The sequence below is a fragment of the Peromyscus eremicus genome, chromosome 13 (genome assembly GCF_949786415.1).
Source record: "Peromyscus eremicus chromosome 13, PerEre_H2_v1, whole genome shotgun sequence".
NCBI lineage: Eukaryota > Metazoa > Chordata > Mammalia > Rodentia > Cricetidae > Peromyscus > Peromyscus eremicus.
Window position 1 is genome coordinate 29,513,823 of NC_081429.1, and position 26,165 is coordinate 29,539,987.

General features: G+C 44.0%; 1 protein-coding gene across 1 annotated transcript in view; it reads left to right on the forward strand.

The window, feature by feature from the left end:
- The first annotated feature begins 281 nt into the window (after positions 1 to 281).
- Col4a4 (collagen type IV alpha 4 chain) overlaps positions 282 to 26,165 on the forward strand; it is a 100,796-nt gene continuing 74,912 nt past the window's right edge. Inside the window, exons 1-4 of the mRNA XM_059278344.1 lie at positions 282 to 443; positions 2,385 to 2,427; positions 10,055 to 10,132; positions 25,141 to 25,275. Coding sequence (XP_059134327.1) covers positions 397 to 443; positions 2,385 to 2,427; positions 10,055 to 10,132; positions 25,141 to 25,275 — 303 coding nt within the window. The 5' untranslated portion in view covers positions 282 to 396. The remainder of the gene's footprint in view (positions 444 to 2,384; positions 2,428 to 10,054; positions 10,133 to 25,140; positions 25,276 to 26,165) is intronic.

The following is a 26,165-nucleotide window of genomic DNA, read 5'->3' on the forward strand; positions in this document are numbered from 1 at the left end:
GCAATCCTCATCCTCGCCCCTCACCTCAACCTGTGCTTCCTTTCTATGTTCCTGCTCTTCCCGACCATACCCTCTTTCCCCTAATTTTATTTTAATTTTAATTTCTAAGAATGTTTATTCAGTATGACAAGCACTAAGAAAAGATGGCTATGTCAACAGTCATTGGGGTTGTTTAGAAAAATGTTTCCATCACTGACAGAATAATGGAAGCCATTATTCTTAATTTTGTTGTACACCATTGTTATAAGAGTTATATTTGTATTTCACACATGCAGATTCTAACACAGGACACGGACTCCTAACTGTCTACAAGAGTCTTCTGGAAGAAAGGAGAAGACTGGAGGAGTATTTTGGGCACAGAGGTCATCAGTGAGGATACCTGTGCTCAAGGTCTTCATGAGGTTCACTTTCAGATGGACCAAGCCCTCAGTCACAGGCCCCTGGTGTGTGCATGTCTTTATGGAATAAGTTCTACTGCCATTTAGAATCAATCCTGACTTTTAAATACCAACATCTTTCCCAAATTTATCCACATCATGACTGAATGCAAAGCTGTACTATACAAGTAAAAGCTCTGGGTTCCTGCTATCTTATTTACTAGATTTGAATACCAAAAGCATTAAATGTCCAGAACTTCACTATTCCTGTAACTAGTGGAGTGAGCTCAAAGCACTTTCCTGAATGCAATGGGCAGGTTAATGACCTCAAAGATGTTTAGATCCTAATTTTTTAAAATATGTTATTTATACAAGAAGGGGGGTTTATGGTTGCAAATGGAATTCAGGTGATCTTGAGATTGGAGAGGGGATCTTGGACTATCTGGGTAGATCCAGTGTCATCACAAGGATTCTTAGATGTGAGAGGAGGTGGGAGACCAGCATCAGTGAACAAGACTACAGAAGCAGAGGCCAGAGAGCTCTAACTTTGGAGATGGAAGGTGGAAGTTTCTGTCCCTCTAGCAACTCCCAAATACCTGGCAGCTACTTCCCAAATCACCACACAGAGGCTTATATTAATTATAAATGCTCAGTCGGTAGTTCAGGCTTATTACTAAAGAGCTCTTACACTTAAATTGACCCATAATTCTTATCTTCGCTTAGCCACACGGCTTGGTACCCTTTCTCAGTACGGCATTCTCATCTTGCTTCCTCTGTGTCGGGCTGGTGACTCCTCTGACTCTATCCTTCTTCCCATCATCCTCAGTTTGGCTTTCCTGCCTAACTTCCTGCCCCACTACCAGCCTGACAGCTTTTTATTAACCAATGAAAGTAATACATGTTCATAGCATAGAAAAGGATTGTTCCACAGCAGACTATGAACCAAAGATCATGGACTCTTCTAGAACCTGAAAAAAGGCAAGAACCAGACTCTCTGTGTTCAGGAACACAGGCCCCAAAATACCTTGGTTTCAATCACAAGACCCTCCAGCTTCTGGTCTCTTAATCAGGGTCACTCGCAGACACAATGCTTTGTCATTGTCTATAATATTTCTGTTACTCCAAGAGAAAAGAGTAGAGTGTGGAGAAAGAAAGTTCACTTAGCACATGATTCCAAAGGGGGGAAAGGCTACATAGAACCAAGTCCAAGGCATGGCTTCAGTTCCTCTACCACTAAGGGTAGAGGTGGGGATAGGGTTATATACAGTATGGTTAGGAGGACCAACTCACCACAGATGCTCAAGAACCAAATGAGATAATGTGCGCTGAAGGCCTTTGACAGAGAGATGGATGTCCCAGCAAATGTTTGCTTGGTTTTTCTTGATCACATCCTTCCTCTTGTTAAAATTTGTTCATAGTAGCAGCAAAGCACTAGGTAGATTTTGGCTGTGGACCACCTCACTCTTCCCTAATAATTCCCTAATAATTGTTCCCACTCACCCCAAGCTATTCTTCTCATTCAGGCAGCTTTCAATCTACCGCTCCTCCTTGCATGGGTCCCATTAAATGACAACTCAGATACACTGGTCTCAGGTGTGTTCCCAACCACAGCTGCCTCTCTCTCTCTCTTTCCTCTAGCTTTCATGGAGAGTCATCTCAACTCCCTTCACTCATCTGTTCATTCAGGTCTTAATCTTGCCTTGAGTGCCCCTATGGACTCCAGCATCATGGCCTTCAATACAACCATACCAAAGGCCTTCAATGTATCTTCTCTGACTGATAAAATGAAGAGAGGCAATGATGCCAGCCCGAGAGATGACGACATTGACTGTGTCAGATGGTAGCAGTTAGAAGTTAGAACCAGCCTTCGGGAGAGTAATCACATTGCCTATGTGGGATGGTAGCAGTTAGAAGTGAGAACCAGCCTTCTGGAGTTGGTACTGTTACTCTGTTTAGCTTGTTTCTCATTAAAGCAAACACTTAGTCTATATTTTTCCTTTTTCATAGGTCACTAATATTTATTCTCTTTACCATACGATATGAATATGGGGTAAGTATATTAATTCATTTTGTACATAAAAATTTACTCTGTTGAATGTATGATTCATTACATGCATATGATTTATATATATATTTTTTTTGGTTTTTCGAGACAGGGTTTCTCTGTGTAGCTTTGCGCCTTTCCTGGAACTCACTCTGTAGCCCAGGCTGGCCTCAAACTCACAGAGATCCGCCTGGCTCTGCCTCCCGAGTGCTGGGATTAAAGGCGTGTGCCACCACCGCCCGGCGATTTATATGTTTTTAAAACATATTTAAACTAGTTACTCTCTGGGGCCCAGCCTTCATATCTGTGAAGTGGACACTGAGATAAGACACAGTCTGGGAATAATTTGATATTTTTCCAATCAAAGCTGCTTATAGAACTGCCTGGGTGTTGGAGAGGTCTTTATCTTATAACAACCACAGCCCTTCCTTAAATTCTTTTTATTTGGAACAGAAAAGAAGTAGCTGAGCCATTTTGAGATTAAACCAAGAAATGTAAGATTCAGTCTGGGTGCTTTTTAGGTGCAGGGAAAGCTCAGTCTGTAACCAGCCCTTTTTCTTCTGCTCCCTCGGGGAGGAATCGAAATTGTGAACTCAATTTCACGTAATTCAGGGACACTCTGTTAAGGGCTGCCTGCCATTCAGGGCTGAAGACCACTGGAGTGACCGAGATCTACCTGACTCAAGTCCCTTGATTACCAGAGACTTTTGCAAAGTAACTGAAATAGAAAATTATCTCTACTCCTCTTTTACTATCTGGGTCAAGGAATGAGAAGCCCTTGATTCTTTATTCTCCCTAGTTACTTATTCTTTAACCCAGCTAAGACTCAGTGCCCCTCTCGTGTTAGGCAGAGAGAATGAGACTTGTCCAGCTTAGTTCCTGTGCATTTCAAAATGCCTCCTTGTGTTGCTCAGTTGGGAGCATTTTTTCTAGTTAATCTTACCTGATTTTCCCAAGCTTATTTTTATATTGTATGCATTTATTTTTCTATTACAAAAGTCTGTAGCATCCTAAAATTCACTCCCCTTGATCCTTATATCTATGAGAGTGAATGTGATTCCTTAACCAAATAGTTCAATTCTGGACACTCCATCAGCTTGTGGTATGGAGATATTTTAGCATGTAGGGAGTAGCAATATGGTAGCTGGGATTTAAGGGGAAGGTGTGGGTTGACAAAGTACCTGTGACAAGCAGTTTGCATTATCTACCAACATTTTAAATATACATTCCTTTGGTGCAAGAATGTATTTTTTAATTTGTCACATATTTTTATTCTGGCATGTGGGAAGATGCACGCCCAAGAGCACTAACTGCAGGGTGGTGTTCAGCAGCTGAAGACCGGTATCACCTAAGTATTCATCAGTAGGGAGTAAATGCATGAGTTCTGGTGCTGTATGAGCTGAATAGCTGCCAGGGGCGTGTCAGAATGAGTGTGAAAACGGTGATGATGTGAAAATGGCCAGGTACTAGTCAGCGTGCCACTCGAGTATCGATAAAACAACCCAAATCACCAGCAGTGTGGATGCATGTGCTTGAGTATACTTTATTAATACATAGATACCAATGTAAAGAGATGGATCCTCTGAGGGTCAGGGACTTGAGACCAGGACATAGACAGAAAATGTCCTCTAATAGGCTATGCTTTCATAGAGCTTGATGTTTTGGTTTTGAATCTGTATCATTTTCTTACATAAAAAGAAAATGGGTACCAATCTGAGACAGAGTTAGGTTTTTAGGAGGTGATACTGCACTTCCTTTAATCTTCTGTGCAATAAGCATGTGTTTTATGACATCTGAGGTAAAGAAGGGGGGCTTCTCCTGTGTGTTTCCTTGGAGAAAAATAAGTTGGTTTGAATGTGGTTGTGTTTCCAGTGAGACTGTGAGTATAGGTGTGTTCCTGGTGAGTGTGTGAGTGTAGGTATGTTCCCAGTGAGTGTGTGAGTGTAGGTGTGTTCCCAGTGAGTGTATAAGTGTAGATGTGTTCTCAGTGAGTGTGTGAGTGTAGGTGTGTTCCCAGTGAGTGTGTGAGTGTAGGTTGTTCCCAGTGAGTGTGTGAGTGCAGATGTGTTCCCAGTGAGTGTGTGAGTGTAGATGTGTTCCCAGTGAGTGTGTGAGTGTAGATGTGTTCCCAGTGAGTGTGTGAGTGTAGGTGTGTTCCCAGTGAGTGTGTGAGTGTAGATGTGTTCCCAGTGAGTGTATGAGTGTAGGTATATTCCCAGTGAGAGTGTGAGTGTAGGTATGTTCTCAGTGAGTGTGTGAGTGTAGATGTGTTCCCAGTGAGTGTGTGAGTGTGGATGTGTTCCCAGTGAGTGTGTGAGTGTAGGTGTGTTCCCAGTGAGTGTGTGAGTGTAGTTGTGTTCCCAGTGAGTGTGTGAGTATAGATGTGTTCCCAGTGAGTGTATGAGTGTAGGCATATTCCCAGTGAAAGTGTGAATGTAGGTATGTTCTCAGTGAGTGTGTAAGTGTAGATGTGTTCCCAGTGAGTGTATGAGTGTAGGTGTATTCCCAGTGAGTGTGTGAGTGTAGGTGTGTTCCCAGTGAGAGTGTGAGTGTGGATGTGTTCCCAGTGAGTGTGTGAGTGTAGGTGTGTTCCCAGTGAGTGGGTGAGTGTAGGTATGTTCTCAGTGAGTGTGTGAGTGTAGGTGTGTTCTCAGTGAGTGTGTGAGTGTAGATGTGTTCCCAGTGAGTGTGTGAGTATAGATGTGTTCCCAGTGAGTGTATGAGTGTAGGCATATTCCCAGTGAAAGTGTGAATGTAGGTATGTTCTCAGTGAGTGTGTAAGTGTAGATGTGTTCCCAGTGAGTGTATGAGTGTAGGTGTATTCCCAGTGAGTGTGTGAGTGTAGGTGTGTTCCCAGTGAGTGTATGAGTGTAGAGGTATTCCCAGTGAGTGTGTGAGTGTAGATGTGTTCCCAGTGAGTGTGTGAGTATAGATGTGTTCCCATTGAGTGTGTGAGTATAGATGTGTTCCCAGTGAGTGTATGAGTGTAGATGTGTTACCAGTGAGTGTGTGAGTTTAGGTATGTTCTCAGTGAGTGTGTGAGTGTAGGTGTATTTCCAGTGAGTGTGTGAGTGTAGGTGTGTTCCCAGTGAGTGTGTAAGTGTAGATGTGTTCCCAGTGAGTGTATGAGTGTAGGTGTATTCCCAGTGAGTGTGTGAGTGTAGGTGTGTTCCCAGTGAGTGTATAAGTGTAGATGTGTTCTCAGTGAGTGTGTGAGTGTAGGTGTGATCCCAGTGAGTGTGTGAGTGTAGGTGTGTTCCCAGTGAGTGTGTGAGTGTAGGTGTGTTCCCAGTGAGTGTATGAGTGTAAGTATATTCCCAGTAAGTGGGTGAGTGTAGGTATGTTCTCAGTGAGTGTGTGAGCAGTGGTGTATTCCCAGTGAATGTGAGTGTAGGTGTATTTCCAGTGAGTGTGTGAGTGTAGATGTATTTGCAATGAGTGTGTGAGCACTGGTCTGTTCCCAGTGAGTGTGTGAGTATAGATGTATTTCCAGTGAGTGTGTGAGCATTGGTGTGTTCCCAGTGAATGTGTGGATGTAGGTGTGTTCCCAGTGAGTTTGTGAGTATAGGCATATTCCCAGTGAGTTTATGAGCATTGGTGTATTCCCTGTGAGTGTGTGAGCATTAGTGTATTCCCAGTGAGTGTGTGAGTGTAGATGTGTTCCCAGTGAATTTGTGAGTATGGGTATTGTCTTAGTTAGGGTTTCTATTGCTGTGCTGAAACACCATGACCAAAAAACAAGTTGGGGAGGAAAGGGTTTATTCGGCTTACACTTCAGCATTGCTGTTCATCACTGCAGGAAGTCAGGACAGGAACTCGAATAGGACAGGAACCCAGAGGCAGGAGCTGATGCAGAGGCCATGGAGGGAATCTGCTTACTGACTTCCTTCCCATGACTTGCTCAACCCACCTTCTCATAAGAACCCAGGACACCAGCCTAGGAATGGCACCACCCACCATGGGCTGGGCTCTCCCCCATTGATCACTAAATGAGAAAATGCCTTACAGCTGGATCTCATCCAGGCATTTCATCGACTGAGGCTCCTTCCCCTGATGACTCTAGCTTGTGTCAAGTTGACACACAAAACCAGCCAGTACAGGTATATTCCTAGCCATTGTGGTTCTAATTGTTTGTGGTATTGTTCTTGTCTTTTTCAAAGGCTTTGCATGATCTCTCTCTCTCTCTCTCTCTCTCTCTCTCTCTCTCTCTCTGTGTGTGTGTGTGTGTGTGTGTGTGTGTGTGTGTATACAAGTTAGCACGCATGTGTTTGTTGAGTATGGAGGCCAGAAGACAAACTCAGATACTATTCTTTAGGTATCACCTACCTCTATTTCTTTTTGTTTGTTTTGGAGATAGGGTCTCATATTGTTCTGGAACTTGCCAAGTAGTTTAAGACAGCTGCTTAGCGAGCCCTAGGGATCTGCTAGTCTCTGCCTCACCAATGCTGGGATCACAAGCCCCCGCAATCACATGTGGCTTTGTCACATGGGGTCTGAGTGTCACACTCCGCATCTCCTCATCCAGTACAACACCTTTGTAAAGTGCGGACTCTTCCTTTACAAGTTCCCACCCCCCACTTCACATGTCAATGAGTGTCTCTTTCTTAGAATCTGCTAATCTACTTTAAAATGACTCCTAAAACGTAACCCTGCCTCACATATCTCAGTGATGCTTGGCTGAACAAGCAAATATCAAATAAACATCCTGACTTTGTTATCAAGGCATCTAATCTACTGACTCTGTTTTTGCCATCATTGTTTTGGTATTTCACTGAACACAGTAATGAATCCTGACCTTAAATGAATCTGAGTACTCAGACGAGCTACTGTGCTTGCATGCTCTCCCAGCCAAGCCCGGGCATTTCATTCCTAACCTCTTAGAATTTTGAACTCATGCATTCACAGATAACAATGGTAATTAAAACTCAAGAGTCATATACTCTTGAAATTTCAAACTCATTTATATGTGGTTGATGTGGTGTGTGTGTGTGTGTGTGTGTGCATTCACACACAAGCATGGGGAGGCTAAAAGTCAATATTGAGTGTGTTTTTCTATTCCTCCCCACTATTAATTGAGACAGAGTTTCTCATCAATCTGGAGCCCCCCAATTTGGCCATACAACCTGTCCAGCAAGTCCCAGGGATCCCCCAGTCTCCACCCCCTCAGCACTGGGATCACAGGCATGAACTGCTGTGCCCAACCTTGTACATGAGTGATGGAAACCTGAACCCAAGTCCTCATGCCCACATGGCAGGCACTTCACAGTTTGGCTCTAACCCTTAAAACTCTCAGGTTCTTCAATGCATTCAATGACCCATAAGACCTTTGTTTATAAAGATGTCTTTTTCGTTTAATGCTTAAAAATATTTTCTCTTTGATTCTGTCTGAAAATGTTCCTTTCAGTCTTAGATTTAGGGTTTCTATTGATGTGAAGAGACACCATGCCCACAGCAACTCTTACAGAGGAAAACAAGTAACTGGAGCTGGCTTACAGGTTCAGAGATTTAGTCCATTACCATGGTGGGAAGCATAGCGGCATAGAGGCAGACATTATGCTAGAGAGCAGCTGAGAATTCTATATCTGGTTCAGCAGACAGCAGGGAAAGAGAGACACTGGGCCTGTCTTGAGCATTTGAAACCCCAAAGCCCATCCCCAGTGACACACTTCCTCCAACAAGGCCACATCTGCTCCAACAAGGCTGCATGTCCTAATCCTTTCAAATAATGCCACTCCCTATGAGCCTATGGGGGCCATTTTTATTCAAACCACCACACTGCCCCTTAAAGGAAGTTTAGATTGAGTGATTAAAAAAACAAAACAAAACAAACCTTTTGAGTAGACCCTTTGTCTCTTATCACTCATATGTATGAACATATACATGTATTTGTGTAATATGTATATTAGCATGCATGTATTGCACCTATTTTAACTATTGGTTTAGTGGCTTTCTTCTTTCTTTCTTTCTTTCTTTCTTTCTTTCTTTCTTTCTTTCTTTCTTTCTTTCTTTCTTCCTTTCTTTCTTTCTTTCTTTCTTTCTTTCTTTCTTCCTTCCTTTCGTGACAGTGTGTCATGTAAACTAGGCTGGCCTTGAATTGCCCTGATCCTCTTGCCTCTACCTCCTGAATGCTGTAGTTACAGGTTCGCTCTTCTCTATTTCTTTCATTCTACATTAGTGTATGTTCATTGCCTTAAGCTTTAAAAAAATATCAATTATACAAATAAGCAAGGTTGGCAAAGACAAAGCTTATCTCTGCTGCTTTCTTGATAATCCTGTTTCTGCCACTAGAATCTAATTCCCCTTTCCCACCTGAGCCACAGCTTGGAGGGGGTGGGTGGAGCATGTGCTCCACTAGAATCTAACATTTCCCACCTGAGCCACAGCTTGCGGGGGAGCAGGTGCTTGAAGCTGGCTGGGTTTTTTGTTGTTGTTGTTTGTAGAGAATGTACATATTGAAATAGTAATTCTTGGAGTACACTTAGTACTGAAGTGGCTGATGGCTCTGGGTATAGATGCAGTGGATATGCAATGGATGACAAGGTACTGTGTCTCCCAAAGGGCAGGGAAATTCTTGTGTGAAATTTGTGTGTGTGTGTGTGTGTGTGTGTGTGTGTGTGTGTGTTGACTTTCTAGAGAGTTAAAGAAAAGTCTGTTGCTGGTGTGGTGGCACACACCTTTGATTCTAGCACTTGGGAGGCAGAGGCAGGTGGATCTCTGTAAGTTCAAGGCCAGCCTGGTCTACAGAGTGAGTCCCAGGGCAGCCAGAGATACTCAGAGAAAGCCTGTCTCAAAAACAACAAGAAAAAAAGGAAAGGAAGGAAGGAAGAAAGAAAGAAAGGTGAGAAGGAAGGAAAGAAAGAAAGAAAGAGAGAAAGGAAGGAAGGAAGGAAGGAAGGAAGGAAGGAAGGAAGGAAGGAAGGAAGAGGTCTGTTAAAGTAGGAAAAGGCCCAAATGACTCAAGTTCAGAAGCTTGGGATTGAGGGACACCTTAGAGGAACCACCATGGAGAACTGGAAAATTGCAGGAAGGAAAATTTAAATCCAAACTACACGAGTTATCTGGAGAATTGTCCTAGGGAGGATTTGTGCGGTCAGGCTCGTGTACTGGCTGATCGTGGAGACACAGGAGGCTGTGGGGAGAAAGTCAAGATTATCATTGAAACTAGACTCCTCTGTCTGTGCACAGCTTGCTTGACTGCACATTTACACCCCTAGACTGTTCGCAATTTGGTCCTGAAGTCTTCAGAGGAGAGAAAGCCTCTCTATGATTCCGGCTCTGGTGGCTTCCGAATAAGGTTCCTTTTTCTCCGGTGTCTTCAGGGTTGGAGAGTCTGACCCATGTAACAGTCCCCCCAAGTGCTCCTCCTTTTTTATGTGTCAGTATGACTCACTGCAGCCAGGTGTGATGGTGCACTTGGGAAACTGAGGCAGAAGGATCAAAAGTTTGAGTACAGCCTGGCTTACAGAGCAGCAACCTGTCTCAGAATAGATACATTAATGTTTGCTTTCCCTGGATCTAAAGGTAGAAAGCATTCGGTGGGGTCTGCACATGGTGCGCTGGTTCTATTGTATACTCTGTGAACTGAGCTGAGCCCCGAGGACTGATATACTGAACAAGTTGCTTCACTTTCCAGAGTGGCAAGAAATACGGTAGCCCTTGTGGAGGAAGAAACTGCTCTGTCTGCCAGTGTTTTCCTGAAAAGGGATCTCGGGTGAGTGATGCAGATATCAACATTGACAACGTGCCCGGATTTCACATCATTCTGAGTATTTACGTAGCCTCCGACCCTTAGCATGTGTTATTAGCCAGAGGTGCGTATCTTCCACAGTGAGTGTTCTTCACATTCTTAGAAAGGGTTACAATTGATGTAGACTATGTGTGAAGCTACACAGTCTGAGCAGTGCAGCTTACTCTGTGTTTTGCACAACACTACGGGCATGAATCATCCTACAAAGAAAGGCCTGCAGTGTCTGTCACCCTGGGTCACCCCCTCCAAGGTTTATTGCATATCAGTGTTTTAAAGGCTCTGAGAAATGTGTGTGGGGGAAAAAAAACAGTTTAACTTGGTTTAAAATCATCTTTCCAGACATTTGACCATAGTACACTTTCATGCATAGCACCCTATTGAAACTTAATATTCAAGCCAAGGCAATAGCTATACATTGCATGCTCCATATTTGCCAGTGACTTTTCTGCGTGCTCAAAATGCCTTTTTTTAGCTCACTGACTCCTCACCTTACATGCACCAATTGTGCTGTGCAGAAAGAAGACTGAGCCACAGGCCAGTTTTCAGCTCAAAGCCACCCACAACAGTTCTGCTGGCAACTGGACTCCTAACTATTTTGTAAAGCATTTCAGGCCATCTTGGCTACTGCCTTTCACGTCTCAGGAACCCAGAAACATTTCCCTGTGGACTGATAGCTGCAGCCACCAACTGTTAGTTCATGTGTGCCGAGGTTCAGATGAAGCAACCCTTTGCTTCAAAACCCTCTCATCATTTTTTGTAGACTGAAATACCACTCTTTACACTTGAAACACATGTAGTTGTGTGTCACTGAAGAATGAAAAAAATATAAAAATAACCCCCTTAAGAAGGGCTAAGGTTGACTGTCTTTCTTAAGCTCTGGATACCTTCGAGGTCAATTCAATGATTTGGATGTAGTAGTCTTCATGTATTCAGGCTACTGAAACAAATATAGTACACCAGTACACCTTATAGTACGTCTGAATCAACTTAAATCTGTTTCTCACAGTTCTGGAGGCTGAGAAGACAAGATCAAAGTGTCTACTAGTGAGAGCCATTTCTCGGCTTGAGGATGGTGTCCTTGCAGGATGGAGAGAGAAAGAGAGGATGGGGTAGCTCTTTAGGGTCCTCTCAGAAGGGCTTGATGGCGATGATCAAGTCACCTCTCAGACACCCCATCTCCTATTCTTGATACTTTGGAGCTTGGGATTTCAACGTGTGAATAGGGGGCATAAACATTCAATCCAAATGACGTCTGTATTGATCACACAGTGATAAACATGACACTGAGAGCATGCTTGGATAGTGGCCAGTCTTTAGGGCAAAACATTTCTTTCCTCCCACTCCAAGGCTTTACTGCTATACCCACGTGTCTTTAGAAATCTCAGTCCTCTTAATTCTGTGGTTCTTTACTGGGGACCATTTTGTTTTACCCACCTTTCTAGGGACACTTGGCAGTTGAGACATGTTTTAGTCATCACAGCTGGGTGGAGGGAGCTACTGGTGTCTAATGGCAGAGGCCAACAGTATGGCTCAGCTTCTTGTAGTGCAGGGTACATTCTACACCAGAGATTGGTCCTCAACACCAGCAGTGCACACGTAGAGAAGTCCTGCTCTCGCAGCTCATTGGGATGGGTGTGATTGTTTTTGTTTCCATCTGACAGTGTAAGGAGCCCAAACCAGAGCCAGCAACCACATCCAGGTGCCTAGCCTCACCTCTAGCACTTGCTCCACAAGTATGGAAAGGTTATTACACTTAGCTTCCAACACCTGGGTCTGCTGTCACTTTGTGAGGTCACAGGGTTACTTCCTGAGATCAAGCCCTTTACATCTGCAGCCTGGATTCTGCTTCCATTGCTTGAGCTTCTCCGTGATCACAAGCCAATGAGTGTGTACAGAGTGTGCTTTTCAGTCCCCATGGCTGTCTGTGGATTGCCAGGGTTCAGGGGGCTGAACTGCTCTCTGCGATGTGTGTGTCCCTGGTAGTGGGTGGCCGAGGGGACTGTTTGTGCAGCCCCAGCAACCTCCACCTTTCCTGATGGCTGGAATCTCCCTGTGAGGGCTGCAGGCATGGGTGGCATTTTCCAGCAGAGAACGTGGGAGGAAGACTATACTTCTATGGAAGGGGACGGAGATATAGGCACTCAGTTCTTAGCATCCAGCCAAGCTCTAGAGCTACAGTGGCAGCTCCAGGTGGACTGATAAATAGTAATAATAATAAGTTGACACCGCATTCCAGGGGCTGGAGGTGTCTTGCTGAGTCTCCACAGCCCACTTAGGGAAAAGCTTGTATCATCAAGAAGGAAATTGTTCCTCTCCAGTGGGCTCATTGGGTGGCTTGTTCAAACCCCACAGTGGAACTGTTTGGCCTGAAGTAATTATTTTTTATTGTTTTATTCTTTTATGTTTATTTCTTGATAATACATGTATGTAATAAATTTTGGCCATTTTAATCATCATTATCCTCTGCCATCACCCCACCCCCCACACACATTCTCTCTCTCTCTCTCTCTCTCTCTCTCTCTCTCTCTCTCTCTGTGTGTGTGTGTGTGTGTGTGTGTGTGTGTGTGTGTGTGTATGTGTGTCTCAAATGAGTGATTCATTGAATTTAACTAGGGTTGCTTGTCAAGCATGGGTGGAAGGCTGTTTACTGGGAGAATGTCACCATATCATTGGATACAGCAGTGAAGAAAATGGCACCTCCCCAGAACCATCAATTGCCATGAGTTCCTTACAGAGGAGTATTAACATCATGAGCCCTTCCCCATCCATACTCAACAACTTGTTTGTTGGTTTGTTTCAAGGCAGGGTTTCACTGTGTAGCCCGGCTGTTCTGGAACTCACTCTGTTGACCAGGCTGGCCTCGAACTCACAGAGATCCACCTGCCTCTGCCTCTCAAGTACTGGGATTAAAGGTGTGCAACAACAACACTCAGCCTTGATCAACAACTTGTACCAGGCACTTCGATTTTCATTTCATAACTGTGACTTCTGGAGGAGCATTATCCACCCATGCAGGGTGCTAAAGCAGTTCTTGACAAGCAAAGCTGGGTTCTTGATAAAAGCTGTGGTTAACTCTTTATCTGAGTCTGGAGCTATAGTGAGTGAGCTACAGGGAGGTGAACCAGGAATGGATACATACAGTGGTCCAGAGACCATGGCCCAGCCTCCTCTCTCAATCAGTTTGAGCATGGCTGTGCCTGAACCCCCCTCATTAGAGCCTAAGCATGTACTTGTGATGGGTCATGAAAACAGCCTCTTGACTCAGCTCACACCTTAGAGGGACAAGTTTTTGCTCTTTGGTTCCCCCTTTGGAGTAAGTGTATTCCATTGTACTGCTTTGATCATAATACAATAGTCGGCACATAGTAGGCAGTCTACACTTAATCAATCAATGGATTAAAACCCAGACTCCAACATAGAGAGAATTCAGGAGCCTGTGGTGTGGCCATGCCAGTCACATAAGGAAACCTGCTGTTACAAAGCTAATGGTGACTCTCTCCTCTGCACCTAGACTTTTTATCTCACATTGGCACGGCTTTGCCATGAGTAAAGGTTCATAGTTCAAATCCCTGTGCACTTCAGGTGTGGTCAGAGGTAAGTATCTTCATAGCAAGCCAACTCTGACCACTGTGGCACTAGAACTCCTCCAGGCAAGTGGTGTTGGGGTGGGGGCAAGAGACAGGGGTACACCCTTCTGATGTCTGGCTTGCAGGTTCAAGCTCAGCCTAGGAGAAGAAGGCTTGTCTAGAGGGTTAATCTCATCTCTTGAGATGGTGGTATCCCCTGGTTCTGAGATGTAAGGCATGGCTGGACTGCTCCTGAATTGCTCCCCTATACAATCTACAATTCTTCCCCATCTCCTCTCTAAACTTTCTGTTAATCTCTGTAAGGAGGCAGATGAGATAGAATTGGACAGAATTTTAACTTAGTCTTTGTTGGTGTCCAGGGAAGCAGTCCATGTAGTTAGCGGCTGTCTATTGGTAAGAACAATGAAGTCATGTCCTTACGAACCAGGATAGAACCTTTTATGAGTTCTGGGTTAGTGACTGGAATGGTAATAGTAATAGTTTATCTTTTGGTAACTTATTTTTAAAAAAAAGGTGAGTGTGTTTTATCATCTGAGAGAGTGACGGAACCATGAAACCAACAAAACTTTGTGATGTTGTGGTTTTCGGTACAAGGGGCAAATGGCTTTAAACTCATATTGTCTTCAAGTTTTCAGTTGGAAACCCAGGTCAAATATTAGTGAGTCCCTCTTCCCTTTGGGATTATCAGTCACTGAATATGCTTGGTACAGCATATCCCTGCACCGTCACTCACTCATCCCTTATATTTTTATCAGCCTGCATCCTGTGACTAAAAAGTAGAGTCTACTTGGGAAAATTTCAATTATTGTTAGTATGTTTCATGTCCTTAAACATATTTGCATACACAGTTCTAACACTCACACTCTTTACCACTCACATGGCTGCATTCAGGACACAGCCTGACAAGTGGTTCTGAGCAGTAATTTTATGTCTCCAGATTTCCAATAGTCAATAACGTTCTGTTTTCACAGAAACACCACCCAGTGACAACTGGAGATGACTGCAGCTAGTCTGTCAACCACTGGCATTGGTGCTGGTTCCTTGCTATGCCACATCCCAATCCCCAAGGACTCTCTGTCTCACTTGGTCATCACCAGAAAAATCTTGTGATCAGTAATATACACGATATGCATGCCTTTAGGGGACAGCAGGTAACCTGAGGTCAGAGGGCTGGGACCATTCTCACTGATAAACATGAGGTGCTGGGCCATGCCTTTGTCCTGCAAAGGCATAAAAATCCAGAATTTTTCTAAAACCTTGTGCCCAGCTAGAACATGTGTTTCCCAGTGGATTCCAGTTACCAGGCTCCATGTCACAGTGGTGGCTTAGCTTGCTCAAGTGTTTATGTCAGAAATGGTAGCATGCTTTTTGAACACCAGAACACTTGCAGAAGCTGAAGGGATATATTTCCAGGTTTGAATTTGCTGTGGACAGGGGTTCAGTATTTCTGAAAAGGGCTTTGCTGGCCTACAGTTAGCAGAGGGCAACCTACAGTGTTGACGTAACAGTAGTTGGCATCTATCTGAAGAATCGCTGCAGGTCACTAACATCAATTTCGGTACGCTGACATATCCTTGACAACTAGTATTTACGGATATGTAAGAAGGAAAAAGAATATTTGCTCCCTTGCTGTACAACGCGCCACTTATTTCCCATCATGCCAAGTGTGCATGTGGGTCTAACATCACAGGACTTCTTCCAGGACTAAGTTGTATGGTTTGATGGTGGGTTTTGGTGCATCTACTTATACCAACCATTTCTTTTAATGCAGTGATTTCAAGCGGGCTTCAGGTCTCTCTATGTGGAGTTCAAGTTCTTTTTTTTTTTTTTTAGCTTTTATTTTATTTTATAATTTAATTTAATTTTACATATCAGCCACAGATTCCCCTGTCCTCCCTCCTTTCGCCCCCTCCCGCCCCCTCCCGGCCCTCTCCCCAGCCCACCCCCCATTCCCATCTCCTCCAGGGCAAGGACTCCCCTGGGAATTCAGCTCAACCTGGTAGATTCAGTCCAGGCAGGTCCAGTCCCCTCCTTCCAGGCTGAGCAAAGTGTCCCTGCATAGGCCCCAGGTTCCAAACAGCCAGCTCATGCGCCAAGGACAGGTCCCAGTCCCACTGCCTGGGTGCCAAACTAGTGGAAACACATGAACTATGAACCAATAGCTGAGGAGCCCCCAACTGGATCAGGCCCTCTGGATAAGTGAGACAGTTGATTAGCTTGAACTGTTTGGGAGTTCAAGTTCTTATTTGGTCACTTGGTTGTGTTGTCTTAACTGCAATCAATAGTAATACTTTCCCATTTGTTCAACTAATAACCATCAAATCCTTGCCAGGCAAAGGGCCAAGACTGAGAAGAAAGTCTCTGTGGCTGGGACGTCTCATAGCCCCTGGTCTCCTTAGATAAATGAGACTCACCCTCCAGTCACTATTTCTGAGTCCCTGGTCGGTGCCAGGCACTTTCTGGGTACTTGAAGGTGCCTCATGGAAAAGAAGGGACAAGAGAGACACTTGCTTCTCCCTAGGTGTGTAAGTTGGTTTCCTGAGCTAGCTTTGCATGGGAGCATGTGGGCATTGGACACAGAATGCTGGATATGCCCTTTAGATTAGATCTGGAGGTGGAGGGCTGCCAGCCCCAGCATAGAAGAAGAGTCACATTAGCACATGCTTGATGGCTTGCTGCAACAGAAGTGTGTTCTTCACTTGAGACCAGATGTTCAAAGGCAAATGGTTGTTACCACCAGGCTCCAGCTGGAGAATCTGCTCCACCCTCTGTGGTTCCCATTGCTCCAGCTTCCACTTCTGCCTCCCTTTATTTTGCTTTATTCTCTGTGGTCTGTGTTGAATCTCACCCACACCCCTCTTATAAGGAGACATGTGAGGGCAGTTAGAGCTCCCCTTGGGCAACATACGATGACTGAACCTAGGATAAGACCCTCACCACATCACATCTCTTGTCATCTTTTAAGTGTAATGGTGATGGGCCAGTAGATATAATGAGGATGGGGCAGTGGATACACGTATCTGGGGGCAGATAAAGTGTTATTGGGAAAGCAGAAAAAAATCACAGGAGCAGAGTGCATAGAAACCCACTTGATGTCCCAGGTCTCCAGAGAACATAGATGATGCCAGGCTGTCCCCAGCATACTAATACTACAAAATGGGAGAACCACTCACCATGGACTGGTTCAAACGCCTAAGCTTTCTCCTCTGGTTCTCTGTGCAGGGTCTTTCAACTGCACCTGTATACTGCCTTCTGAGAGCATAGCTAAAGTCCTTAGTGCTCCCCAAGGCAGACTGATCAATGCACCACCCCAAGTTCATTGTGAACAGGTGAGGTAATCTGAAGGCACAGGAGCATTCTTCGCTACTGCACTCCAGGCTCCTTGGATGGCTCACCACCTTTTCATTCTTCAGTTTTGAAACACCTCCTGATTTCCAGACTCCTCCCTCCCCCAATAGTATGGGAGGACTCCAGAGGCACTGTGTGCCCAGAGGACTCAGCTTTCACTGGCTGGCAGTTTGAGGGTGTTTGTGGTATTGTAGTGACACCTAATGGCATGCTCTCTGAATTACACTTTTGCATTAAAAGGAAGAGAGACATTAAAGGGAATGTAAATAATAAATGATAATAATAAGTAGATGCAGCAATGGGAGAGGCCTGTTAGACATAATGTTTATTCATAAATTTTAGTTATAGAAGTATTCATTAAGCATGAGTATACATTTAAAATTTGTAATGTGTGAAGCAGTGGCCAAGATTCCGTGATGAGAACGGATCTGTGGTCCCAAATTCAATCTAAAGGACATTGTCTTAAACAAATATTAAGTAATACTCACAAAATATTAATAAATTATAGGTGGTGAGTCTGGGCATTATTTTCAGGTTTACATGATGGTTTGAGGAAAGTTAGGCTGGTGTGGTTTGGGATGGAAAGGGAGCAGATACCTTGAGATCAAAAGGCCTGGGTTCAAATCTCTACTTGCCCGGGTCCTGGCTGGCTGTGTGGCCTCAAGCAAATTGCTTCACCTCTCTGAGCCCTCCTTGGAGAATGAGGAAGTATATAAGGATGGCTTTCTGCTTTCTGTGGCTGTAGAGAGTTCGTGAGAATAAAGCAGAACACCATATTGAGCTTAGTGCAGACGAAGAGCCCAGAGTATGGTAGCATGGTAATTAATGTCACTGTCATCAACGGATTTTTGTTGAGAGGAAGGTAGGGTTTGAGTGACAGAGAAGAAAGGCTATTGTCATCTCTGGTAAACAAGTGTGAATGAAGCATGAGTACTTGGGTCACAGGGATTGGGTGGGCTTGGGTGGTGGAAGGCACATTGTGCCATTAGGGGTAAGGAAGTGACCCAAGGAAAGGCCAGACTGAAGGGAGCTAACAGCTGTGTTGGGGAGAAAACTTGGATCAAGGGAGTGAGGGAGACTGACTCTTGGATAACCTGTGCTACAGAGGATGTGACCATGACCTGGGGCTTTGCAGTGGGGTGAAGATCAACCAGACATATGGCGGACATTGAGTTCAAAGGGAGACGTGATAGATGTGGTCATGGGCGGGAGAGACAGTGAGTCCAAACGGACTGTGTGTGCTCTGGTCTTCCTCCCCTGTCCCGCTGAGCCAGAAGCCAGCTAGCTGATGGCCCATCTGATGACCTGTGTCAGCTTGGCCCTGGAGCAGAGGGAAAGAGGTGAGCTGGTCGTTTCACAGGGTGCGCCCAAGTTGCTCAGGGGTCGAACTGGTTGTCCCTCGATTTCTGCTTCCGGTGACCTCACTGTCTCAGAGTGAAAGTCACAAAGCACAGAGGCAAATTGTGTACACATAGTAGGAATAATGTAAACAGTGGTGAGAACCACTGTTCTTACATCTGAAAGCCAGTTGCTGGACTTCACGTGGAACCTGTTTTCTTAAGTCATGGATGGTGGGTGGGGACTAGGGATTTGGATCAGGTATGATTTTTTTAAAAAATATTTTTTTAATGATAAAAAGTTCTTGTGGTGACTGATTCTCTAGATACAAAAATAACTTTCATGAACTGTTACTTTTCCTCTATTCACTCTATAATTAATTCTATGATAGCCTTAGAGATAAGCAAGCCTAAGTATTTACTTATAAGGAGTTTTTTTTTTTTCTGACCCCATTTTTATATGAACTGATTCGATGAAAATAGAAATTCTTTCTGGTTTAGTGCAGATAAATCATTTATTCTAATAGAATGAACTGACAGACCACTATTTCAAAGACTAACGTTTGGGGGATTTTTTTTTTTTTTTTTTGAGCAGCTTTTAGACAGATTTAGTACAGGCACCCAAAGTTTAATGTGTTTCTTTTAAAATTTTTATCATATAACAAAATAACTAATAACATTAAAAAGCACTAAAATGAAGCCATAAAGTTCATAGTCTTCAAAGGGAGACATTCCAAGTTTTATGTGAGTTTTCCACTTACAAAGTTGCTGTTTAGGGAGGCTGAAATCAAGGCGTAATGACATCTGTGCCACATTTTGTTAAGACGAAGGCAAGCCTGCAGGTCTGCTCACTGCTCAGCAGATGGCGTGGAACTCTAAACAGTCCTGTGGAAGGACCTCAGCATTTTACACAAGTCCTGCAAGCCAGTGTTCCCGGGACTGTGCTTTGGGGCTCGAAGGAAGCATTTGTACTGTCTCTCCTTGAGTTGGGGCAGGGCTCACCTTATTTTGTGAAGGATTAATTGTTCTCCTCCGCAGTTATAGTTTGAGTGTGTTTTGTCTCCTCCAAACAGGGGCTCAATCCCCAAAGTCACATGTTAGTGGCATTAAGGGGTGTTAAGTGGTATCAAGAAATGTACGATTACCTTAGTAATGCTTAGAGGTGGGGCCTCTGAGAAGTGAATAGATGACAGTATTAGAGTGGAGCCCTCGTGATCGAATCAGGTGACTTTATAAGGATAGGGGAGAAACCACACCCCACCCCCACACCAGCACACACACTCTTTCTCCCAGCACTATGTGGTATAGCTTCCTGGGCTGTGACCAGAGCCTGTATCATGTCTTTTATACCCCACATGTACTTCCAGAACGATGAGCCCAAATACATTTCTTTGCTGTCATTGATTGATTGATTGATTGATTGATTGATACTGGGGATTGGATGTAGGTCTTCATGTATGCTCGGTGTATTCTCTACCATTGAGCTATGATATCAGCCCAGCTCTTTTTTTTGTAATCAGTCAGTCTGCCTCTGGGTTCTTTCATTATAGTAATGAAGGTTGACCAATGCATCTTTCTCACCAGCATGGCCTTGGGCACACCTATGTTCTGTCTTCCAGGAGCTTATGGTTCAGTAAGGGTAAGGTGAGGGTAAGGTCACAGGTAAAAAGAGGATGGTGCAAACAGGTGAAAAGTGTTCTTTTGGCCTCAAGGAGAGAGGCATCTTTTTCTCAAGGGCAAGGTCAGGGAGACAAGGTGAAGGGATCTTTCCATGGGAACTTAGACTGTCAACCCAGGGCAGGAACGGAGGGCCCTTGTGAGTCAGGAAGCATATGCAAAGTTTTGAACCACAAGAGCTTCCCAGAAATGGCCAGAAGTTGGTGTGAATGTTAAGGGCAGGAGTTGGGGAGGGGACCCTGGAGGAAGGTTTGGTTTCCTTCACTAATACAAACAGATTTTTTTCTGCTCTACTCTGTGTTTTAAAAGTATTTTTATGGTTCTTTCTCTAATCAGGACCCGTTTCCACAGCATACTAAACGGAATTCTATCAGTCTCAGCACTGTGTTAAATATTTCCATTCCTTTTTTCTCCGCAAAGTTCCATTAGCTTCCTGGATTCAGGATTGCATGTCTGAAATGAAATGCATTAAAGAGATTTATGGCCAGTTAATTGGCTGTCTCTGTTTTAGTTTCCCTTTTATATTTGAGAATTCATCTGGCTGTGTCTCCACACAACACATTCTTGTAAAGTACTGTATTCACAGAAGATCATTTGGGGAGTTGACATACAAATGACTTGCGTGATGAAAAGATCATTTCAAACTTACTAAAATATGACTTCCATATTTAATAAACAAGGGAACTTTTAAACGTATGTTAACTAATCTCATTTAAAAGGTTAATATTAGACACAAGATTAATCAACATAGGGTAAGGAAGTCATCTGAGGTCATCATTACTCCGTTAGGGTTGTGGTCTAAAATGCACATACTATCCATTCCAGACTGATCTACTTTGCCCATGTTGTCAAGGTCTCATAGCTCTGCTTCATTGTTGCTACTTGGTAACACATAGGTATGTATCAGAATTCTTAAAATGTCCAGTCTTTTGGAATTCTCCATGAACTGGAGCCATTGTGTTGAGGCTGGACAAGCATGAAGAAAAAGGGACATACATATAAAATATAACTTTGATTTGCACAGTCTGGATAGGTAGTAAAGGTTGGAACTGATGCCTGTGGATCGGTGACTTGATGGGACACCAAAATGGCAATTTATCTTTATTACAAGGGTCCCCAGTTGCTGACTATGAGATGCACAAGGAGGAGAATGTGAATTGTCCAGGCTTGTGTCTCCCCTCCCCCGCCCCACTATTGCCTACGTACCACTCCTGAAGCCTTCATTTGTAAAAATACAGTCAGCAAAAGGCTCTGTCCTGGTTCTTGAGGGTTGGAGCAGTTGATGGACTGTGCTGGGGCTTCTCTTTGTCATCTACACATTTGTCATAATGGCATATAATAGCGGTGGTTAACATTCATCATGACAGGTACTCTCTAAAACAACTTTACAGGTTTTATTCTTTTTTTTTTATGGCCCTAAGCTACTGTCAGATGAAGATGCTGAGCAGGAGAGAGGTTCAAGATGTAGTCCAGAAATGCCACAATGAAGCCCATTATTATGTATAATTAATATATGCTAATGATATCTCTTTAGAAGAAAACATGTACTCAGGGACACACAGCTGAGAAGCATGGCCTTGAGCTTTGAGCACAGGGACTGAACCTTGAGCCCGGGTCCTCAATCACTGTCTTCCCTGTGTTCTCTGCATCCAAGATGGCTCTTCATGGCTCTCTCTGATGGCTGCTTGCAAATGCTGTCAATTTAGCACATTCTCCTCTGACCCTCACTGCAGACTCACACTTGCTCAGGGGCGTTTAGCTGCCCACATCTGCATCTCTCTGTCAATACCCCAGCCTCAGGGAGGACTGTCCTGGCTCTCTCAGCACCAGGCAGGGTGACTGAGAACTGCCCTCCTGTCTGGGGCTCCTCTCGCTGTCCACGGAGATGACTGACTGATTTGGTTTCCTTTCTTCCTGGGCTACGTTCTTGCTCTTTTATCCCTGCCACCATCCCGGCTGCTTGTCTTTCATGTTCTCATGGTACTCAGTAACTCAGGTGGGTGAGACGCTGTGGGCATTTATTTCATCATGAGAAGTCACACAATGGGTTCACCCCGTCTCAGGCTAGTAGATTTCCACATGACTGTTTTTCCTGCTATGGCAAATGATATTGTGGTAAATCACCTTGCATTACTGCTGATGGCTCCTTCACTAGGACCCAGTTTAAGCCCATCATCTCCTCTGCATGGCTGGGAATGGCTGAAGCACCACCATCTAAGCAGGATCAAGTGTGGTAATGACTGGGTCTCAGTTGTTACTTATTCCCAATGGGGTGCTCTCCTGAGTAGAAGGGCTCATGGTAAGGTATTCTGGCATTCATGCTTATGTGCTGGTCTGTTGGGAAAGCCTGTCTATTGCCTTGGTTTTAGAGGAATATGTGGCTATCAGAACTCTTCCAATTGTTGGCACACAGTACTTCCTTCTTGTGTCACACAAGAGTAGGTACTCAAAAAAAATGGGGCTGACACTTTGATTTGAGGTATCTCCGAGTTTTATACAGATAGCACTTGGCAAGAAATATTTTTTTCCAAGGACCCTGTAAATCTCAGAGACCATTATTTGTTCTAAAAAATCTAAGAGATCTGATCTGAGAAGATAGGTCTTGAAATTCATCAAACGTTCTGTCTAAAAACCAAAGTGTATTCGTTCATCACATGCAGTTACTGGGCAGTGACATGGCTCAGTGTTAAGTCATTTACCCTCAAGCCCGACAACCTGAGTTCTATCCCAGGGACCCACATTATAGAATGGGAGAACTGACTCCAACTTCTACACACATTCCTGTGGCATATGTGTGCGTACATGCATACACACCACGAGCACAGACACACAGACACAGAGACACATACACACAGACATAGACACACACACACACACACACACACACACATACACACACTGCAATAAAACAATTTAAAAATGCTCACTTTTAAAAGATGTGGTTATGAGTGTTGTTGCGGGCAAGAGGTTATAAACAATCTTTTTCTTAAAGGATTTTAGAAAATTTGAAGAGTCACAAAACCTCACAGCTCAACTTTGAATGATTTTGAGGAGTGTTTTCAAACTCTGACGCGATCTAACATATGCTAAGACATGGCAGGAAAACAAGCTGAGCACCTTTGCCACCAGTGTGTGGCAGACACCCACTCACTGGTGACAGCCTTATTACTCAACTCTCCGTCTACTGTCACAATTGTAGCTCAAGACAGCAAAGCAAGTTATCAAATGTAACAACTGAGTCAAATATACTTTCTACCCACATCCAGTTCTAGACATGGACAGAATGTTGAAACTGTCATTTGGACAAGCTGACGCTGTATTTCTGAGTCCATTCAAATAGCCTCTTTGTTGTCATAGGTTAATTATTGTAAAAATAAATAAGCAAACCTGAATCTTTCTACAATCAAAATTAAGTTTTGTTTTTTTTAATAAAAAAAGATTTTGCTGGGCGGTGGTGGCACACGCTTTTAATCATAGCACTCGGGAGACAGAGCCAGGTGGATCTCTGTGAGTTCGAGGCCAGCCTGGTCTACAGAGTGAGATCCGACACAGGCACCAAAACTACACAGAGAAACCCTGTCTTGAAAAAAAAAAAAGATTTCATTTATTTATTATATATACAGTGTTTTGCCTGCATGTATGTCTTCACACCAGAAGAGGACACCAGATCCCATTATAGATGGTTGTGAGCCACCATGTGATTGCTGGGAATTGAACTCAGGACCTCTGGAAGAGCAGCCAGTGCTCTTAACCGCTGAGCCATCTCTCCAGTCCTCCAAAATTATGTTTTGATAGAATTATTTTTTTTCAAAGTTCAAAATCACCAACTATACAGGGGCATGGGTGGAGGGCAGTGGAATGAACGGGTGACCAGGCTGGGATGGCCAAACCTGTGGTCAGAAGGGGTGCAGAGATGGACAGAATTAACCCACAAAAACAAATAAAATAAAATCCCTGTTCTCATAATTCCTCTTATGAAATATTCATTTAAATGTATTTATTTGTGTGTCTGTATGTGTGTGCATGTGAGTGCAAATGGCTATAAAGGTCAGAGAGGGGACTGAGTCCCCTGGAGCTGAAGTTACAGGCAGTTGTGAGCCAGGGAGCTGGATTGCATGGATCTAATGCAACATAGAAAACCTTCATCCAAACTGTGGCTGGGAAACGAGCTAAAAGCAGCTACAGGACAGAAAAATCATTATCCTTTTGATGTGTATAAATGACCAGGTGCTCTCTCCCTCACTCATTGCTGTGTTCCTTACTTGATAGCAGTAAGAGTTTGGCATTTCTAGCTTTGTGATTCATGAGACATCCCAAGACCTACAAATGCAATTGGCAGTGGGAAAACAATAGAGCTTTAATCCACTTGTATCTGCAAACACACACACATACATGTATATATACATATATATGTCCCCCTTTATGCATACACACATGCATGCACATACATGCACGCAGGTATATATGCACACAATAATGCAAATTTATCACAGAGCTTAAAAAAGGCAATGCCATAGCTTCTACTTGTATTAGCCAGTCATTTATGTTTCCATTAGAATTTGCTCAAATCTAGTGTTCGGGTTTTCTATACTCACTGTTAGGATTCTGCCGCCACTACAGCTGCGTGATTGCACATGCACAGTCCAGGAGCTAAGCAAGGAGTCTTGCATCTTACATCATCAGTGCTCACGGCCTGGTCACACAATCTGCACATGCATGGCATAGCTCCATAATCCCACCTGTGCCTTAAAAAGCTGGACACAGACTCCTCCTCTTCTCTCTGCTCTCTCCTGCCCCCACCATCTCTAGTTCCGTCTTTCTCTGCTCTCTGTGCATGCTTCTTCCCAAGGCCTGGTTCTTTTGTTGTCCCCTCTTCTTCCTAATAAAGCTCTGATATTGGGTTTTGTTGTGCCTCATGACCTTTCCTCACAGTAACCAGCACAACTTATTATTCTTAACACTCACAAGGAAGTGCCTACATGAGCAAACACTATGGCTTCTTTTGCTCTCCTTTCTATTTCAGGGTCAACCAGGACCACTGGGGCCACAGGGACCAATAGGGCCCTTGGGACCGCCGGGACCCATTGGGATTCCAGGAGAGAAGGGTCTGAGAGGTGACAGTGGCCTGTCTGGAGCAGCAGGAGAGAAAGGAGACAAGGTGAGTCAGTGAACATCTCAGCATTCTCCAGCGCTCAGGGTCTGTGTATTCGTTTGTTCATTTAAAAGTCTGAGGACAATCTTATTAGTATTTAAAAGAAAACTCCCCTGGATAGGCAAGCTGTAAATCTCAGCAGCTGCCTGGAAGAGGAGAGTAGAGGAGGGAAGGGAAAAAAGACCCATGGAGTCAAGGCTGGTATGGAGGCGTAGAGGCCTGGAGTATGGAGGTGAGACACATGACAGACGAGCAGCCAAGTGATAGATAGGCAGGAGAACTTCAGAAAAAGAGTAAGGAAGCCTAAAACATTGGGGAAGCCTAAAGTGTCAGGGGAGACATGCTTAGAGAAGAGAAATCCAGGAAGCTGACTTCACACTCTTCTGAATAATTTAAGACAGTGGGCAGCTTTGTGAAGCTGCCTATGGAAGCCTGGTGAGCCGCTGCACCGTGGGTAGGGATTCTGGGAAGGAAAAGTAGATTATCTCATTAAAGGACAAATTGGCCCACCCACCTCTCTATAATACTTAGGCTCATGAAAACTGTATAACTGCACCTGGTCAGAAACTAAGACATAGGGCTCTTTTCTCAGCCCCTCTCCCAAGGGACAAGCCCTTCTAGAACATTTCTCCAATCTGTAAATGCACACACACCGAGGACTGACTTTGTTCGTGTGCTTCCCAAACTACCCAAACCAAGTATTACGTGTGCCAAGCTGAACTTTTCATTTCTCAGACAACAATATGTCTTTTTTAATTAATTAATTAATTAATTAATTAATTAATTAATTAGTATGCAGTGTTCTGTGTGTATGCTTGCACACCAGAAGAGGGCACAAGATCTCATTACAGATGGTTGTGAGCCACCATGTGGTTGCTGGGAATTGAACTCAGGAC